At 39.2% G+C, this 16347-nt stretch overlaps 2 protein-coding genes across 12 annotated transcripts in view; one reads left to right on the top strand and one right to left on the bottom strand.

Moving 5' to 3' along the window:
- PTAR1 (protein prenyltransferase alpha subunit repeat containing 1) overlaps window positions 1–16347 on the bottom strand; it is a 98192-nt gene that overhangs the window by 44229 nt on the left and 37616 nt on the right. Inside the window, exon 1 of one of the 10 annotated variants that reach the window (XM_025423341.3) lies at window positions 8890–9078. The exons of the other annotated variants lie outside the window; for them this stretch is intronic. Within the exon in view, the coding sequence (XP_025279126.3) occupies window positions 8890–8975 (86 nt within the window). The 5' untranslated portion in view covers window positions 8976–9078. Of the gene's footprint in view, window positions 1–8889; window positions 9079–16347 lie in introns of those variants that run through there. 10 annotated transcript variants of the gene reach the window in all.
- CFAP95 (cilia and flagella associated protein 95) overlaps window positions 9171–16347 on the top strand; it is a 134709-nt gene continuing 127532 nt past the window's right edge. Inside the window, exons 1-2 of one of the 2 annotated variants that reach the window (XM_025423349.2) lie at window positions 9171–9317; window positions 13449–13558. The gene's annotated coding sequence lies outside the window, so the exon portion shown is untranslated. Of the gene's footprint in view, window positions 9328–13448; window positions 13559–16347 lie in introns of both variants that reach the window. The other variant, XM_025423350.3, reaches the window with a different exon arrangement.

Below are 16347 nucleotides of genomic sequence, written 5' to 3'. Positions count from 1 at the left end.
TTTTTGTCCTGACAACTGGCTCAAATGATTCAGAGGTGTTTTGATATACCACATCAGGGCTATCTAAGCATTTTCTGAATAACACAATGTACCGGGAAATGTGTGAGGTTCTGAAAATGCAAAAATGAATAAAACAAGGTGGTGCCAAGCTTCAAAGTGCTGACAGTTTTGATGAAAATTGTATCAATATCTATAATAAGATGTTAATACTTTGCCATTCCAGTCATATAAATAAAGTTTTGTAGGAAGCATGAATCAATGTTGAGACCCACTTGAGCTCAACATCCAGTATTTCAAAATGTTTTTGCAATTGTATTTGGTTAATGTGAAGTCTACCTAATTCACCATCAGGACAACCAGCCACATACAGAGCTATCTCTAACACGGGTCTTGAATCTCTGGTATTTTCTGGTATTCAGGTTTTACTATATGAAATAGAACATTTAAAAGTTAAACTAGAATTACAGGAAAAACAACAACAACTCGGCATAATTATTTTGAGAACCTGTTGTCTGAGATCTAATAACCACTTACAACACCTCAAAGAACTGCCTAAGTCAACAGTATGAATGCTAGAGTAACAAGAATAAACAAGAATCAAAGATCCTACCTTTGGGTACAGTCCATGGGCGGGGGTGCGGGTGGGGGTGGGAAGCAGTAACTTAAAATCACAATGTAAAAATCTGCCTTGTTCATTATTTACGACAAAAATAAAATGTCCTGTTAATAATTCAGTACCTAAATGAAAGGACAGAGCCATCTGCACAAATAAAAAACACACTTCTTTAGTTGGGTACCATTCTTCTGAGAACTAATTTTAAAAAACAAGAATGCCTTGAAAGAGCAGATGCTCAATAACTGCTCCTGAAAGGCTGATTATCAAGCTTTCAATTATAATATTCAAATAAATCACTTTCAAGGAGTATCACTTCTTGAATCTCTAAAGGAACATTATCTCTGATTTCCTTCTAATGCAGTGGGTCCAAGCCCTAGCTGTCATTATTTTACATATTGTATATTTACATATACATATTTTGTATATGTATATACATATGTATGTATTTTATACATATACTTATTTTACATATTATATATTTACATATACATATTTTGTCATTTATTTTGTCATTATTATATGACATATATAATATATATATGATATATTATATATATCATAATAATGATATATATATTTATTTCACTTGGTGTCTACAGACCTTAATTTCATCATTTGTAAAATGGTGGAATTGTATTACATCGCTAAATAAGGAAAATGGACTGCTAGGTCTCCTCCAGCTTTTTAATTCTGACTGAGAAACCTGACAGTTATTCTCATGGAGGGAGAATGACAGTGGCCATAATCAGGGAATGTAAAGTACTAGGGAAAACAAAGCATGAAAAGAGAGGTAGCAGGATATAGACTAAAGTGCTCCATCTTCCAAGATCCAGGGTCCTAGCTAGCCTCCTCACCACTGACAAATGGGAATGTAGCAAAGTCACCTGTCATTGGTATCCTTATCTGAAATACAGGAATAATGCCTGTTAGGAAGAGCAAATAGTACAAGGTAAGAATGTGGAAAGCTATGAAGTGACAGGCAAAGATGAAGTGTATTATTTAAAACTCAGTTAAGAGCCTGAGGCCAACCAGAAAAGTTATTTGATTAACAGATGGGAGGGTGAAGCAAAAAAGTTAAGCTTTTGTCAAGTGATTCGACCCTAAAATACAACACTTTGCTGCTTCCTAAAAATATAGCCTATACTTTATAAAGATAGGTAGGTCAGTAAGCTTCCAAGTAACAGAGTATTTGACTTCAGATTTCTCCTAAGCTGAGTCCCTCAGGTCATAGTCCACTTTTTTTCAGACAACTTAGAATAGGATTCCAGAATCATTTTAAAATTGGAAGGAACCTCATTCCCCCAGTATCGCATTTTATCAGACAAGGAAACTAAGGTCCACTGGGGTTATGATGATTATCCAAGGTTACATTGCTAATGTTAAGTTAAAAATCTGGATCTCTTAATAGTCAGCCCAAAACCCATGACACTAAAGATAAAAACATGAGTGAAAGCAAGCAGGATTTATTTAAATTAATTCCTTCTACATTTCTGGCTATTGAAATTCTAATTTCATAGGCAAGAAACATTAGAAGACTCAAGAGAAAAAACAAAGTCTTTTTGTCCTTCTACACCACTGTTTGGATATGCATCCTTTCTTTCTAAATGTTTTACAAAAGTGGAATTATAGTAGACATACTCCACTACAATCCTTTCCCCCCTCTCATTTATTTATATTTAAACTCAAGTTAGTTTACTAGAGTATGTGGGACCCAGGAAATTTAACAAAAATCCCCTACCCCTGGACAAGCAGAGCAGGACTAACTCCATTTTGTGCTGCACCCCGCCACCTCCTGTATGACCCCCACATGACCTTATTGCTTAAGGCTCTGCCCCACCCTAGTCAAGCCGCTGGGCACAACCTAATCAGAAATCGGCTCATAACAATGTAACCCCGCCTTGTGCCCGCCAAAACTGCGCTGCGCTGCGTAGATTCTGAGCAAAATAATAGGCCAGCTCAAATGGATACTATAGGGTAAAATGTAATTCAATCGGCCACCTGCCTGTGGACCGACATGACTGCAACTTTCTGCCTATGTTACAATCCCATTGGCCACTGGCCCCTATAAAGCTGCTACGCCTCTTAGTCTCGGAGTCCAAGTCCCTGCTCCGCTGTGTTGGGTATACTTGGACCCAAGCTCAAGCTTGTAAATAAAACCCTCGTGTGTTTGCATCGGTGTCGGCTCCTTGGTAGTTTCTCGGATTCGCAATCTTGGGCACAACAGAGTACAGTATTGGTTTTAAGAGTAAAATTTAGTGATTCATCATTTACATAAAACACCCAGTGCTCATTACATCAGGTGCCTTCCTTAATGCCCATCATCCAGTTACCCCATCCCCCCTCCTACCACCACTCCAGGAACCCACAGTTTGTTCTCTAAATTTAAGAATCTCTTACGATTTGCCTCCCTCTGTTTTTATCTTATTTTATTTCTCCTCTCCTTCCCTATGTTCATTTGTTTTGTTTCTTAAATTCCACATGAGTGAAATCACAGGACATTTGTCTTTTCCTGACTGATTTATTTCGTTTAGCATAATACACTCTAGTTCCATATACATTGTTGCAATCTTACCACCCTTTTTAAAAACTAACAATTCACATTAAACATCTTCCTACATAATTAATTTTTATATTTTTAATGGCTGCAAGAAGTGTTCTATAAATACCAAATACATCTCCCATTTCCTTGTGAAATAATGTTACAAGAGAAATTTCTGACTCTTTTGCTACCACCAAATCACAGTCTTTTATATTTTTAGGTTTCTGGCAATTTAGATTCCTGATATTTAACAAGGACACTCAAATAACTACCTGCAGTAACAACGTCATAGGATTTTTAAAGACCCGAAGGTCTGGGATGATGAAGAAGTTCTAATATTCTCAAGGAGATACTATGAGGCTTGCTTTTTTAGGTTACTTTTGAAGGCTGCTCCAAAAACACAGCAAAATGGAATGAACCAACACATTAACGTAAAAAGATCATACACAGCATGGTACAGCTTTCTGAGTGCTTCACAGTGGGGATCCACTGACTTCCAAATGAAGTTCAAAGTTCATGTAACACTGATCCTGACTTTGTTCTTCATGTTTAGACAGCTTCCCTTGTCAGCACTTTTCAGAAACATCATCAATTACAGTAGGCTCACATATTATTTTCAAAAGTAATATCACCCAGTTTCCCTTTTAGGAGGGAAGAATGGCCCCCAAATACTAAACTGAACCTGTAATGTGGATGACTGCATAGAAAACACAGTCTAAGGATTCAGGTACAAATCTTCTTAATCTAATAGTTATTTTGGGAGTACCAGGGTGGCTCAGGTGATTAAGCATCCCACTCTTGATTTCAGCTCATGTCATGACTCAAGTTGGGTTCTATGCTCAGCTTGGAGTCTGCTTGAGATTCTCTCCCTCTCTCTCTGCCCTTCCCCACTCATGTTCTTTCTCTCTCTCAATACATAAATAAAAATCTATTAAAATAAGTTTGTTTTCCCATTAAAATGGAATTCTTTCCAGAATGACTAAAAAGAAAGTTAGCAAAATATCTAAAGGAACTGATTCTTTCATATTGATAATTAAAACTTTGATGGTGATTAAATTAAGGTATTTCAGAAACCACAGGCTTTCTCAATTCTGAAGAATACTAATGGTGTATCGCTGAAATTATATAACTGGCTTATTTTAAAAACAGCCACAAAAATTGCTACTGCCTATTGAGTGTTATGTGCAGTGCTCTGTGTTTCATTTATTCATTTATTTCACACAATCTTACAAAGTAGGAATTTTAACCTATTTTATAGATGAAGAAAGAGTCTTAACTACCAGTCCCTAACTGACAAGCCAAGATTCAAATCCAGGACTGTCAGATTCTAAATCCAAACTTTTACAACTATACTCTTATTTAAATAGATTAAAAAATCAAGTGTAAGGAGACAATTAAGCCTTGGGGTTTCTTATTCTTCACTCCCACTTAAAGATGTGCCTTTCCTTACTACTCCTTTACTCCAAAATTTCCAGTGGGGCCTATGCACTCCCTAGGAAGTCTATTTTCCCTGAGCCAACTCTTATCCATCCCTCATGTCCCAATTTAATTGCAATTTCCTCAAAAGACTTGTTTTGAGCTTCTCTGATATATTAGGCCCCTCTGTTATTATTCCTTCAAAGTATCCTTATTCTTTCAGGTTCTTTTTATATTCTGTGTGTAGATTTGTTCCAATGAGCCAGGGACCAGGTGTGGTATGTTTACCAATCTTTACCCCACTTCTAGCCTGCATACCCAGAGACTAGAATTCTGTCAAATACAGGTGCAAAGAAATTAAGCCACATAGTCTAGGACTTCCATAATTTGACTACCATTTCAATCACGTTTTGCTACTCTGGGTTAATTTATAGTTTCATGTAGAGGTCTATGGCTCTCCCTCTGAGACTATAAATCCTACCCAGCCTTCAATGTTCAGCTAAAAACCCACCTCCCCTAAGGGCCCTGGCCTAGCCATACAAAGCCTTCCTCCCATGCCTAACACACTCACACAGCACTTGCTCACCACGCTGCTAGTCCAGCCTTTATCACCACCTGCTTTGCAAGGTTAATTTACTGCTCATGCAGGTGGGTCTCACTTCTCCATCTAGAGTTACTCTGTGCAATACAGTGGTTAACAGGCATATATGGCCACTATGTATAAGTCAATTCACATTAAAATTTTTTTAAATTCAGTTGTTCATTCACATTAGCCATATTTCAAGCACTTAATAGCTAAATATAGCTAGTAACTACCATTTGAGGCAGCATAGACATAGGATAATTCCACCATCACAGATATTTCTGTGCTGTGAGTATAAGAACTGTATTTCATACTTCTTCGTATCCTATACTGTGAGGATCAGTACCTACATCATCTCATAAACAGTGAGGGTTCAATAAACATTTTAAACAGTATTAAAAAAAAAAAAAAAACCCTTGGTGGGTAAGAGACCTTTGACATGACCCTAATAACACCATAAACAGCTGTCTTCCACGTTAGCAAGGGTCTATACATTAAGCTATTGCTGGTCCCTGGGTCAAGCCTTCAGCTGTTGTTCCAATGGTATTTTCCAAGAGTCAACCATACAAACAACATTTGTATGGTATTTTTCAATTTATGAAGTATTTCTCATTCAGTTACTCAGTTGGCTGGTATGGTTTTCTGAGGAATACAGAAATTTAGGTTAAATCTAATATTTACTTAGTGGCAGCTAAGGGCCAGATATTGTGTGAGGAGATTTACCTGTTTTCATCAACCTCAATAGAGCAAGAGGAAAAAGAGGTTGACAGAGGGTCACCTATGCATATCTACCAGTAACAAAATCCACATCTTAACCAATGTGTGTTCGACAACTCCTGGCGAAGCATTTTTATAGAAACAAAGTCAATATGTTCAATGGAGTGAATATTGTCTAATAAAATTAGTTGTCTATCTTGTGTTTGAAGAATAAAGGAAAACAAAAAGTAAAGAATGAAAAACTTCTTTGTATAGTGCTGAAAAGTGTTATTAGGTAACTAATTTTTGAGATAAACAATGCATTTTTTCTTTTAATAGAAATATTGCCTATTTATTTTAGAAGAGGGTTAGATTAAGGGAAGAAGTATAGGCAATCTTAAAAAATCCAAACCAGAACACATTTTTAAAGATGCTGTGTGGTGATATTACTGAAGATATTGTTATTGTAGGACATATATAGTGCAATATGGCTGAAAATTACTATTTAACAGTGAGTTAAGCTATTTAAATTCTTCAGGCCTATATTATGAATCATTTTAAATCATTTCAAATGTTCAACCTATTTCAAACTTTTATTTATTTTTTTAATGATTTTACTTATTTACTCATGAGAGACAAAGAGAGAGGCAGAGACATAGGCAGAGGGAGAAGCAGGCTCCCTGGAGGGAGCTGGACACAAGACTTGATCCCAGGACTCCAGGATCACAACCTGAGCCAAAGGCAGATGCTCAACCATTGAACCACCCCACGTGCCCCTATTTCAATCTTTTAAATCTTAAACGGCCCAAATGTTTATTAACAATCTTAAATTTTGCATCGATAGCATATTAGGGAGCTTTCACCATGAAAAATATGATTGGGGGGCATTAAAGTCTTTTATGAGTTTCAATAAATATGATCCAGAAAACGGAGATGTGTTCCAAAGTGCACTCAACCAATCAAGCTCAGTTTCTTCAAATAGAAAACACTGATTTAAAAACAAACAAACAAAACATTTGTTTTAGACAAAGAGACAAGTGGGGGAAAAGGGGTAGAGGGTTCCAAAGTGAGGGGAGGCAGAGCACTAAGCAGGGAGCCTGTTGCAGGGGCAGGGCTCAATCTCAGGAGCTGGAGAGATGGAGAGATCATGACCTGAGCTGAAACCAAGAGTCAGAGGCTTAATGGACTGAGCCACCCAGGCACTGCTGTTGGGCTTTTTCAATCTATCTCAAAGAAGAGAAACTATGATTACTGTACTTATTAGGCTTCTTTGTAATCTCTGCTATAATTTCTTCAAGAAAAACAACATCAATGATGAGAAAAATAGGCCCTTCACTTATCCAACTTTTTTTTTTTTTGAGGTTGTCTCTTATTTACGCTAAAGTTTTCATTCTCAAAAAAAAAAAAAAAGACTGAAAGACTGATATACAAGGCATCAAAGCATTCTTTAAAAGACCCAGTACCCACTATGGTTACTGCCAGGAAATCATTCCAAACATTCATTTTTTTAAAAAGGCAGCAGTCACAAGGGGAAAGGAAGTGGACACTGTCAGAGGTGGCAGGTGTGTTTTGAGGCCAGCAGCTTTCTGTTTTTAATGAAGCACTATTACAGGTCTCCAATTGTGTGCCACAAGGGAGTGAGACATCTGAGGGCTTAATTTTTTAAGCATCACTTTGAAGGAAAAGAACACTTCATTTAGATGTAGGTTTGGTACCTCCTTTAGGGCGAGAAGCTGAAGGGTTTAAAACGGTTTAAAATGCATAAAGAGAATAATTCATGTGTTCCAGTTTAAAAAATATTTAAAAAAAAAAAACAACTCTTCACGAACAATTAGAAAAAGTGGAAATACGGTAATGTAAATTTGGATTCCATGTTTCTTTCTTGCCGGGAGGGGGGAGCAACAATTAAACACTGTTGCTTCTGCTTCTCCATCTTCTTTTGTATACCGTAGACAGAGCTTTTAATAGTTTTTCTTTTCACTCCTTACATTAAAGCATAAGTGTCAGAAAGAATACGGTCTCCTCTGGTATCTTCCGGGAGTACTCCAAGGACCGTGAAAAGGAAGGAGGGAGGGATACGCGTGTCAGTGCTGTGGTGTCCTACTTAAGAGAGGGCAGCAGTGTCTGGATAGGACAAGAGTTAAAATGTTCCCTGTAACCATGAATCGGATAATGCTAAAACGATACAAAGTGTCAAGGCTTCCTGGGCTATACAACAGACCCATTCCAGGCCTCCCAGGACCCTGGGATGTATTGACCTGAGCCAAACAGACGCTTAACCCACTGAGCCACCCAGGCGCCCCCAGAAGCTACTTTCTCTCGCTCTTTTTAAAGATTCCACTTATTTATTCATGAGACACACACACAGAGAGGCAGAGACACAGGCAGAGGGAGAAGCAGGCTCCTCGCGGGGAGCCCGATGGCGACCCCGGGGTCACGACCTGACCCCGGGGCAGATGCTCAACCGCTGGGCCACCCAGGCGCCCCCAGAAGCTACACTCTCGAGGATGCTCTCTGTTCACCTTCCAAGCGGAATGTTTCACGCGAGTCCCTCCACGGTCTTGGGACAAGCGAGGCGAAAGTCCAAAAAACAAAAAAAAACAAAAAGCCGCCGCGAACTGCCGCTGGCTAGGAGGCCGGCCCCACCGGAGACGGACGAGCGTGGGCGACCGCCGCCCTCCCCGCGCCGCGTGCCCATCGCCGGCCCGGGATGAACCTCAAGAGTCGTGGCCACGAAGCCGCGGCAGACCCACAGCCACCCCGCGCGCGGGCACCTTCAACGCACCGAGGCTGCGGACCGACCCACGCGTCAAGTCCTCCGAGTCGCGTGGAGTCCTAGCGGACAAAAGTCGCCCGCCGCGGATTTTCCGAGGTCACTTTCCGGGAGCGGAAAGCGGGCCCCGCGGCGGCCGAGCGCAGCGGGGCCCCGGCCCGCCCCGGCCCCCTCCCGCGGGGGGCGCGCGAGCCGGGACGTGCCCCCAGCCCGCCCGCTCGAGGCCCGGCCCCGCCCCCGCCGCCCCCCGCGGGGCCGCGACTCACATGTGCGGATTCCTCCTGAAGGCGTTGGTGATGTCCTTCACCACCCGCTGCACCAGCACCGCCACCTCCTCGCTCGTCTCGGCCATGTTGGCGGCGGCCGCGGCGGCTCGGGCGCGCCTCCGGGAGAGCGCCGGGCGGCCGGCGGGACTTGTGCGGGGAGCGCGCGCGCGTGTGCGCCGGTTTGGCCGCGCCCCCGCCCCCGCCCCGGCCCCCGCCCCGGCCCCGGCCCCCGCCCCCGCCCCCGCCGCCGCAGCCGCCGCCGCCGCCGCCGCCGCCGAGCACTTCCGGGTCACGCCGCCGGCGGCCGGGGCGTGGCTCCCGCTGTGCCTGCGAGGCTGCGGCTCCCCTCCGCCGGCGGGTCCCCGGCTTTCGCTGGTAGCTGAGGTTCTGAGAAGCGTCCGGGAAGATGCGGCAGGTTCCCTGGCAAAGTTAGTTGAGGTCGCTGTGTTGCACATTTTATTCCAATTCCTGGTTCGCGCGGGGCCGACGAGGGAGGGGTGCTCAAGTATGAAGCCCACCCCCTCCCCCTGCCCCTCCCCCTCCCACGGCCCGGCCTCCCCGTCGCTCTCCGGTTGGGGGAACCGGCCAGTCCCGCGAGCTAACGCTGCAGGTGCAACTGGGGGCAGGCCCTCCCGAGCGGGGAGTCCCCGGCGCCAGCGGAGCCTCCTCGCGGTGTGAGACCGTGCTGGTGACCTCTCTGCACCCGGGCGTCAGCGCCGGCCCCTTCGAGCCATTTTCAAAAAAAAAAAAAAAAAAATCAAAAAATTTAATTCATGCAATAAAGGAAGCAAACGGAAAATTTAAGTTACTTGCCACCTGGATACAAAGAGCAGAACGTACAGAAATATTTCTTAGATTTTTCTACTTTGAGTGGACTTCGTTTTGTCCATCATTTGGCGCGCTTTGCGTGTTGCATGTCAGTTTTAGCCTATTCAAAGTGAGAAAACAAAGACCTTGAAGTTTGCTCTTTAAGTGGCCGTTAAGCTTGCTACGAATAATTTTTGTGAGGAAAGCTAGCTTCGTAGTTCATTTGGGTTTTGAAATGCCATAATTTTTGTATATTAGATCTCCCTTCTTCCCTCTTCTGTGATAGGAAAATCTAGGTGCTTATGATTCAGTTCTTTTTACTTAATCCTTGAGATCTGAATCTTTTTTATAAAAAAGACTTACTTTATATTTTTTAAAGATTTTATTTATTCATGAGAGACGGGGAGAGGCAGAGACACAGGCAGAGGGAGAAGCGGGCTCACTTGTAAGGAGCTGGATGCAGGACTCCTCGCGGGACCTCAGGATGACGACCTGAGCCAAAGCAGATGTTCAACCGCTGACCCACCCAGGCATCTCTAGAAACTTTTTTAGAGCAAGCTCATAGTCTTTTTAATGTGAAATAATGCAGTACATCTGAAGTAGGGATGATGATTGTGTAAGTAAAAACCATACATTGATTGCAAGATTCATAAAGCATTGAATAAGAAATAGGAATGATATTTATGGGTATATGTAGTGGACAGTACTCCCTGGGGGTATGTTTGTAAAGGTTAGACATTGCTGTATGGACACTGGCCTTTTTGTTTTAAAAGAAATGAAATAGAAGTTTCATGAAATTGTATGAAAGCAAGATGGGACAAGTTTGAATTAGTAAAATCAAACAAACCTTAACCTATTGACAAGTTCTAGAATGAGGCTGAAGCGACTGAATGAGTGTTTAGATTCCCAGGCCAAGGATTAGGTCAAATATCCCAATAACTCTTAAGAACGTGATACCGATTCTCAAATGGTTTGTGCTACAACTGGTAAGTCTTCTCCCTCTTCACTTCTAGGTTTACATCCTTTCCTAATAAAAGTGGAATATAAATCCTGACTTTTGGGGGGCATCACACTCAAAAATATAAAATTTTTTTCAAAGACTATTTTTATCTTAGAAATCAGTGAGATTTTAAATTTTCACTCTCAAAATAAAATAAAGTTTCACTCTCAGATTTTACAGTGAAGAAACCTATACTTTATCCTTATATCCTGAAGCCGACTGATGTTCCAGAAAGATAATTACTCTCTATGGTTCTCTTTATGCCCTCCCCACATGCATATACCACCTACATGTACATATATCCTCTTTGTACTCATTTGGAAGGCATGAATTATATGTCTCGTTTTTTTTCTAAGAGTTTATCAATTATTAAGGAGCTATGTTAGAACTCAATTTTTTTTAGAACTGCAGCATTTTAGAATTGTGATCTAACCTCAAATTTTGCATATAAGGAGGTAGATTCAAAGAAGTTCAGAATTGAAATTCATGAGACTTAATTATGATCTGTATATATGTAAGAGAAGGATATGATAAATTTAGCATGATTTGTTGAAGGACTAAAAGATATATATTTAGGGATCTGCAAAATATATTTACTATTAAACACTGTCAATAGCTTAAATGCCCAACATTGAGAATTAAGTAAATTACAGTAACTTTGTAAGTTGAAATACTAGTCATTTAAAAGCACATTGAAGCTAGAAGAATATATACCAAACTCTTAGTGGGAGATACATTCATGGAGGATTTTTACTTTCTGAGTGACACAACAAAGTACAATTTTTGTAATTTAAGAATTTTTTTAAAGTGTTAATAAAAACATACTTATTCGTTATCTATCTCATGCATATTTTCTTAGAGACGTATTGATTTTTAAGTGACTTTAAGTGACCTCTGATTATCATTCATGTATCTGTAAGTATATTTTGACAACCTCCACCTCCACCAGGCTTTTCATATTTTACAATATTTGATGACGAGGAAAAAGTAGATAAAGTAGATATTTGATGACAAAAAGAAATACCGAAACAGCATACAAGACAACCCTAATTATAGATATATATAAAAAACAAATTATAGGGGCACCTGGGTGGCTCAGTGGTTGAGCATCTGCCTTTGGCTCGGGGCATATTCCGGGGTCCTAGGATTGAGTCCTGCATCAGGCTCCCCGCAGGGAGCCTGCTTCTCCCTCTGCCTATGTTTCTGCCTCTCTCTCTGTCTCATGAATAAATAAATACAATCTTAAAAAAACAAAACAAATTATATCAATGTAATCACATGCATATACATAGTATAATAGACCGGGGGGGGGGGATTATAAACTTAAATGTTAACAGTTCTGTACCATAGAACTACTGGAGATAATTAAGACCTGTATACATACTTTATGTTCAGTATGTTCCAAACTTTCTACAATGAAAAACCTAATGTGTATATTGAGGGCCCTGGTAGGAAAGAGGACAGCAAGGTGACTTTAATGACAAGCCCAGTAATTACTTTTGTGAAGAGCCATGAAGAAACTTCTGTTTCCATCTTCACTCTATTATTCTACTTCTATCACTCTGTTGTTTGTTTACTGTTTATTTGAAGTCCTTTCCCCATGGTAATGTTGTTTATTTACTCTGTTTATTTGAAGTCCTTTCCCCATGGTAATGTTGTTTATTTTAAGTCCTTTCCCCATGGTAATGTTGTTTATTTACTCTGTTTATTTGAAGTCCTTTCCCCATGGTAATGTTACACAACATAGAGTGTAAGTAGTACTAAACATATTCTTACCATGTGCTACTATTTACAAAAACAATAAAATTATTTCCACCACTAAGAAAAAGTAAATGTTCAATTTTAAATGCTTTATGATATTACCATTATAACTATATATAATATGCCAAATTTCAACATTATCACTATCCTAACATTTAAAATCCAAGAACTTACTAACAAATAGAAGAGAAATAATAATGCTAGTTGAAAAGCTGTAGTATCAGTGTCTTTTTATGAATTCTTATGAAAAGTCAACAAGAGTAGTAATCATTTTTGAAGTTTTTTTAAAGACCAAGAAAAGGAATAGAAATTAATAAATTTTAAATAACATGTGCATTAAACTTAGGAGGGTTTTGGTATACCCTTTGCCATGGTGTATGGGTTTATTTTCCCCAGACAAAATTTCATAGACAATTAGGTACTTTTTTTTTAAGTCACAAAACCATAAATATGAATGCCATCTATTATACTTAGTTGATATTGCTATCCCTTCATTATTCTAATTGTTGAGAAAAAGATGGGAAAATGCATATATCATCCTTAAACTGTGAAGCACTTCATAAATTATTACTTATTTCTGTGAATAAAGAAAGCCTCATTATGAGTAAATCGGTATTAAACACAATAGTAAACCAAAACAACTCTGAATACTAACTTTCTTTTTTTTTTTTGAATACTAACTTTCAATGTGAAACTCTGTTGTTTAACATTTTCAAGGGAAATTATTATACTGCGATCGTTATTAACCTGCTAGTTAACACATGAAGTTTTTTTAACCTGACAAAGTTTGTAAATGTTATCTAGACACTAATGATGAAGATGACCTTAAATGTCCAATTAATTAAGCTGATATCAGAATCTGTGAGGATACTAGTTGCATTATTATGTATGTAGGCTTTTGTTGCTGAGTAAGTGATGTTTTATTTTTCTTGACATTTGATAGTTTGAAAATGTCAACCTTTTGCTTTGCCCTCTTCTTCATACCACAAAGGCCCAGCAGACTGATGATGTAATCTTCAGGAAAGAAGAGAAGAAAATGTCTGAGAGAAACAAGAAAAAGAGCAGTCCAAGACCTGCATGTGGAAACAGCTAGGGAGATAGGTACGTTTCCATGCTACAATGAATGTTTCTTATGTATTGAAGATGTCAAATTGTGGGACTTTTCTTAGTAATATGCCTTTTATTGGATGGTGAAATGAAAGAAGTTCCCAATTATGAGTACATTCTTAGGGCTCTTTTCTGCTTTATATTTTATTTTTTAGTATAAATATTATAATAATAAAAACTACAGAGTTAGGTTAAAAAATCATAACTAAACATTTAGAAAGTTAGTAAAACTTTCATTTTGATTACAGAAATAGTTCAGTCTGAGACTTCTTCAGTAATTGCCTAAAAGTAAGGCAAAGCTGTACCTCCCCTTCTTTCATCTCACTTACGTGAATTTTTCAGCTCAGATATTTTATCACAAAAACATACCTTATTTCTCCTTTTCTTCCTATTTCCATGTTTTAAGCCAGTGCTGAGACTGATCAAAATTAGCATTAGGTCAAAATCGCCCATAGGAGATACTGAACTTTATTAAATATTGAATTATGCTCTAACTTGATGCTCTAACTTGCAGTATAACATTTATAGAGAAGTAGAGTCCTGTAGTCCAAGTTTTAAGAAGGAATGCCAAGGAGTAACTCCCCAATTTCTTCTGACTTTAGGCATTTTAATTTCTCTGGTAGGTCTCCCAAATCCCCAGTGATGTGCACAAAGGACCGTGCAAAAGATGGAATACTGGGTTTATAGAAGGAGAAGGCCAAATACCATTCCTGAGAGGATGAGAGTCCAAGCAGTTGTTCTTATTTATTACACAAATTTTAGTGAGTGTTGCTTTGTATTGTGCCAACTGTTGGATATACAGTGGTGGAAAAGCAGACATTATTCTTGCCTTCTTGTGGGAATCAGTCTGATAGAAGAGATATACAACATTCAAATAAACACGCAAATATATAACAGCAAATTGTAACATGTGGCACAAAAAGGAACAGCAAAGTACCGTGATACATGTGATCGATGTAATGGTGTGGAGGTAAGTGCATAGCTTTAGACAGTGTGGCCAGGGAAGTCTGTTCTGGGTGGTGACATTTAAGCTGAGACATGAAAGATGAGAAGGAAAAGCAGGGAAAGAGCCTCACCAGCAGCGGGAACAATGTGTGTGAAGGCTCTAAGAAGAAAAGAGCCTGCATAAGTGTCTCAGGAATTGAAAGAAAGCCAAACTAATAACTTTTACTGACCTAACAGTGTCTGTAAAGTGATTTCAGGTTCAGTCTTGCTGTCATCTGAATGTCAACTATGAGCATGATTGCCTAGCTCCAGTTTTTCTTTCTATATCTTTTGTGTTTTTTATTGTGCTACACTGAGCAGCTCACCATGGACAGCTCGCATCACATGGTTATCTGGTATCCAATGGGTCAGATATTTAGTCTTGGAAGCCCAGTAACAAGCCTAGAACTATTTCTCAGAAGGATAATATTTATCAGAACGAGAGGAATAGGCCTTTTTCCCCAAACCCTAAGGTATTGCCATAATTCTTCTCCCTACCATTGGATCTTCTGGGTCATATGGCCTGAGGTCAGCATGCCTGGAAGCTCTGGGATCCATTCAAAACTATGAGTTACTCACTAAATTACTCAAACTAGAAAATTTTAATAGAGGATATGTTGCCTCCTAAATCCAAAGTGACCCATGTGTCACTTTCTCTTTCTCAAGCAACTTGCCCTTCACCCTGGTAGAAATATTGTGACTTGCCCCAGATGACTGAACTCTGAGCAACTTCGCTATGATGTCAGTTTTAAGGATTTATCTTCTATGCTCTGTCATCTGTTTTTATCAAGGAATGTAGAATATTTACCACTCACTAAACATGAAGTCAAATACCTCAGAGGAAAGAAGGACTCAAACTGTCATTGTATATTCATAGACTTTTATATTTTTTTCTTGTTTTATATATCAAATGTAATTAACAGTTGTCTTATTAGTACAATATCTTTATCCTTCTACAGAATGTCAACTTCATAAGGGCTAGAACCCTGTTCATCCCGTGTGGTCCAGCAGCCCTGTACCTTGTCTTGCATATATGGGCTCCCTACTAGTACTTAAATGAATGGATAGAAGGATGGGGAAAAGTAGTAGAGGACAGAATAGCCAATACAGAGTATAGATACAATAAAGAAGCAGTGGAGGAAGTTACGTAGGAATTTAATCAGAGGCTTAATAATGAGGAAACCTGAGGCCATATTTTAGCAGTGGTAGTTTCTCCGAAAAGCCATTGAAAGGGTTTATGCTTCTTTGTTGACATCCACTCATTCTTCACAAGTACTCTCATTACTCTATACTTGGTTTAGTTATCCATACCTATGCAAATAAGCACACATATTTGTACATGCATATTTTGAGTTTTATCTTGTGATACAATGAGAGGATCCATTTCATTTTTAATTTTGTTTTCTTAGCACTAGCATATTACATGAACATAATAAGCCCTTCGAGATTGGTTAAATGAATAAATGGTTAAATGAATAATTGGTTAAATGAATAAACAAAGGCCCAATTAAAATGCTGCCTCTGCTATGAAGCCTTCTTTGATCAGGCAGCTAGAAATACTCTTCTACCTTCTTAAACTCAACTCCATTGTACTCTGGGTAGTCTTTGCTTTTCCTATATAGTCTTGTTTTATGGGATTCTCAACTTCATTTCTGTATCCCAACAAGAGTACAGTTTTTTATATGAGGCAGACATTAAGTATTTATTTATTGAATGGAAAAAGAAAATATGTTTACTCTTTTGTTGTTAATGTTATGGATAGCAAAGAATTATGCAATGAAAATAATAACTTAAAATTT

The sequence above is a fragment of the Canis lupus genome, chromosome 1, assembly GCF_003254725.2.
Source record: "Canis lupus dingo isolate Sandy chromosome 1, ASM325472v2, whole genome shotgun sequence".
Classification (NCBI taxonomy): Eukaryota; Metazoa; Chordata; class Mammalia; order Carnivora; family Canidae; genus Canis; species Canis lupus.
The sequence above is the reverse complement of the archived record's forward strand: the minus strand, read 5'-3'. Positions and strand labels throughout refer to the sequence as shown.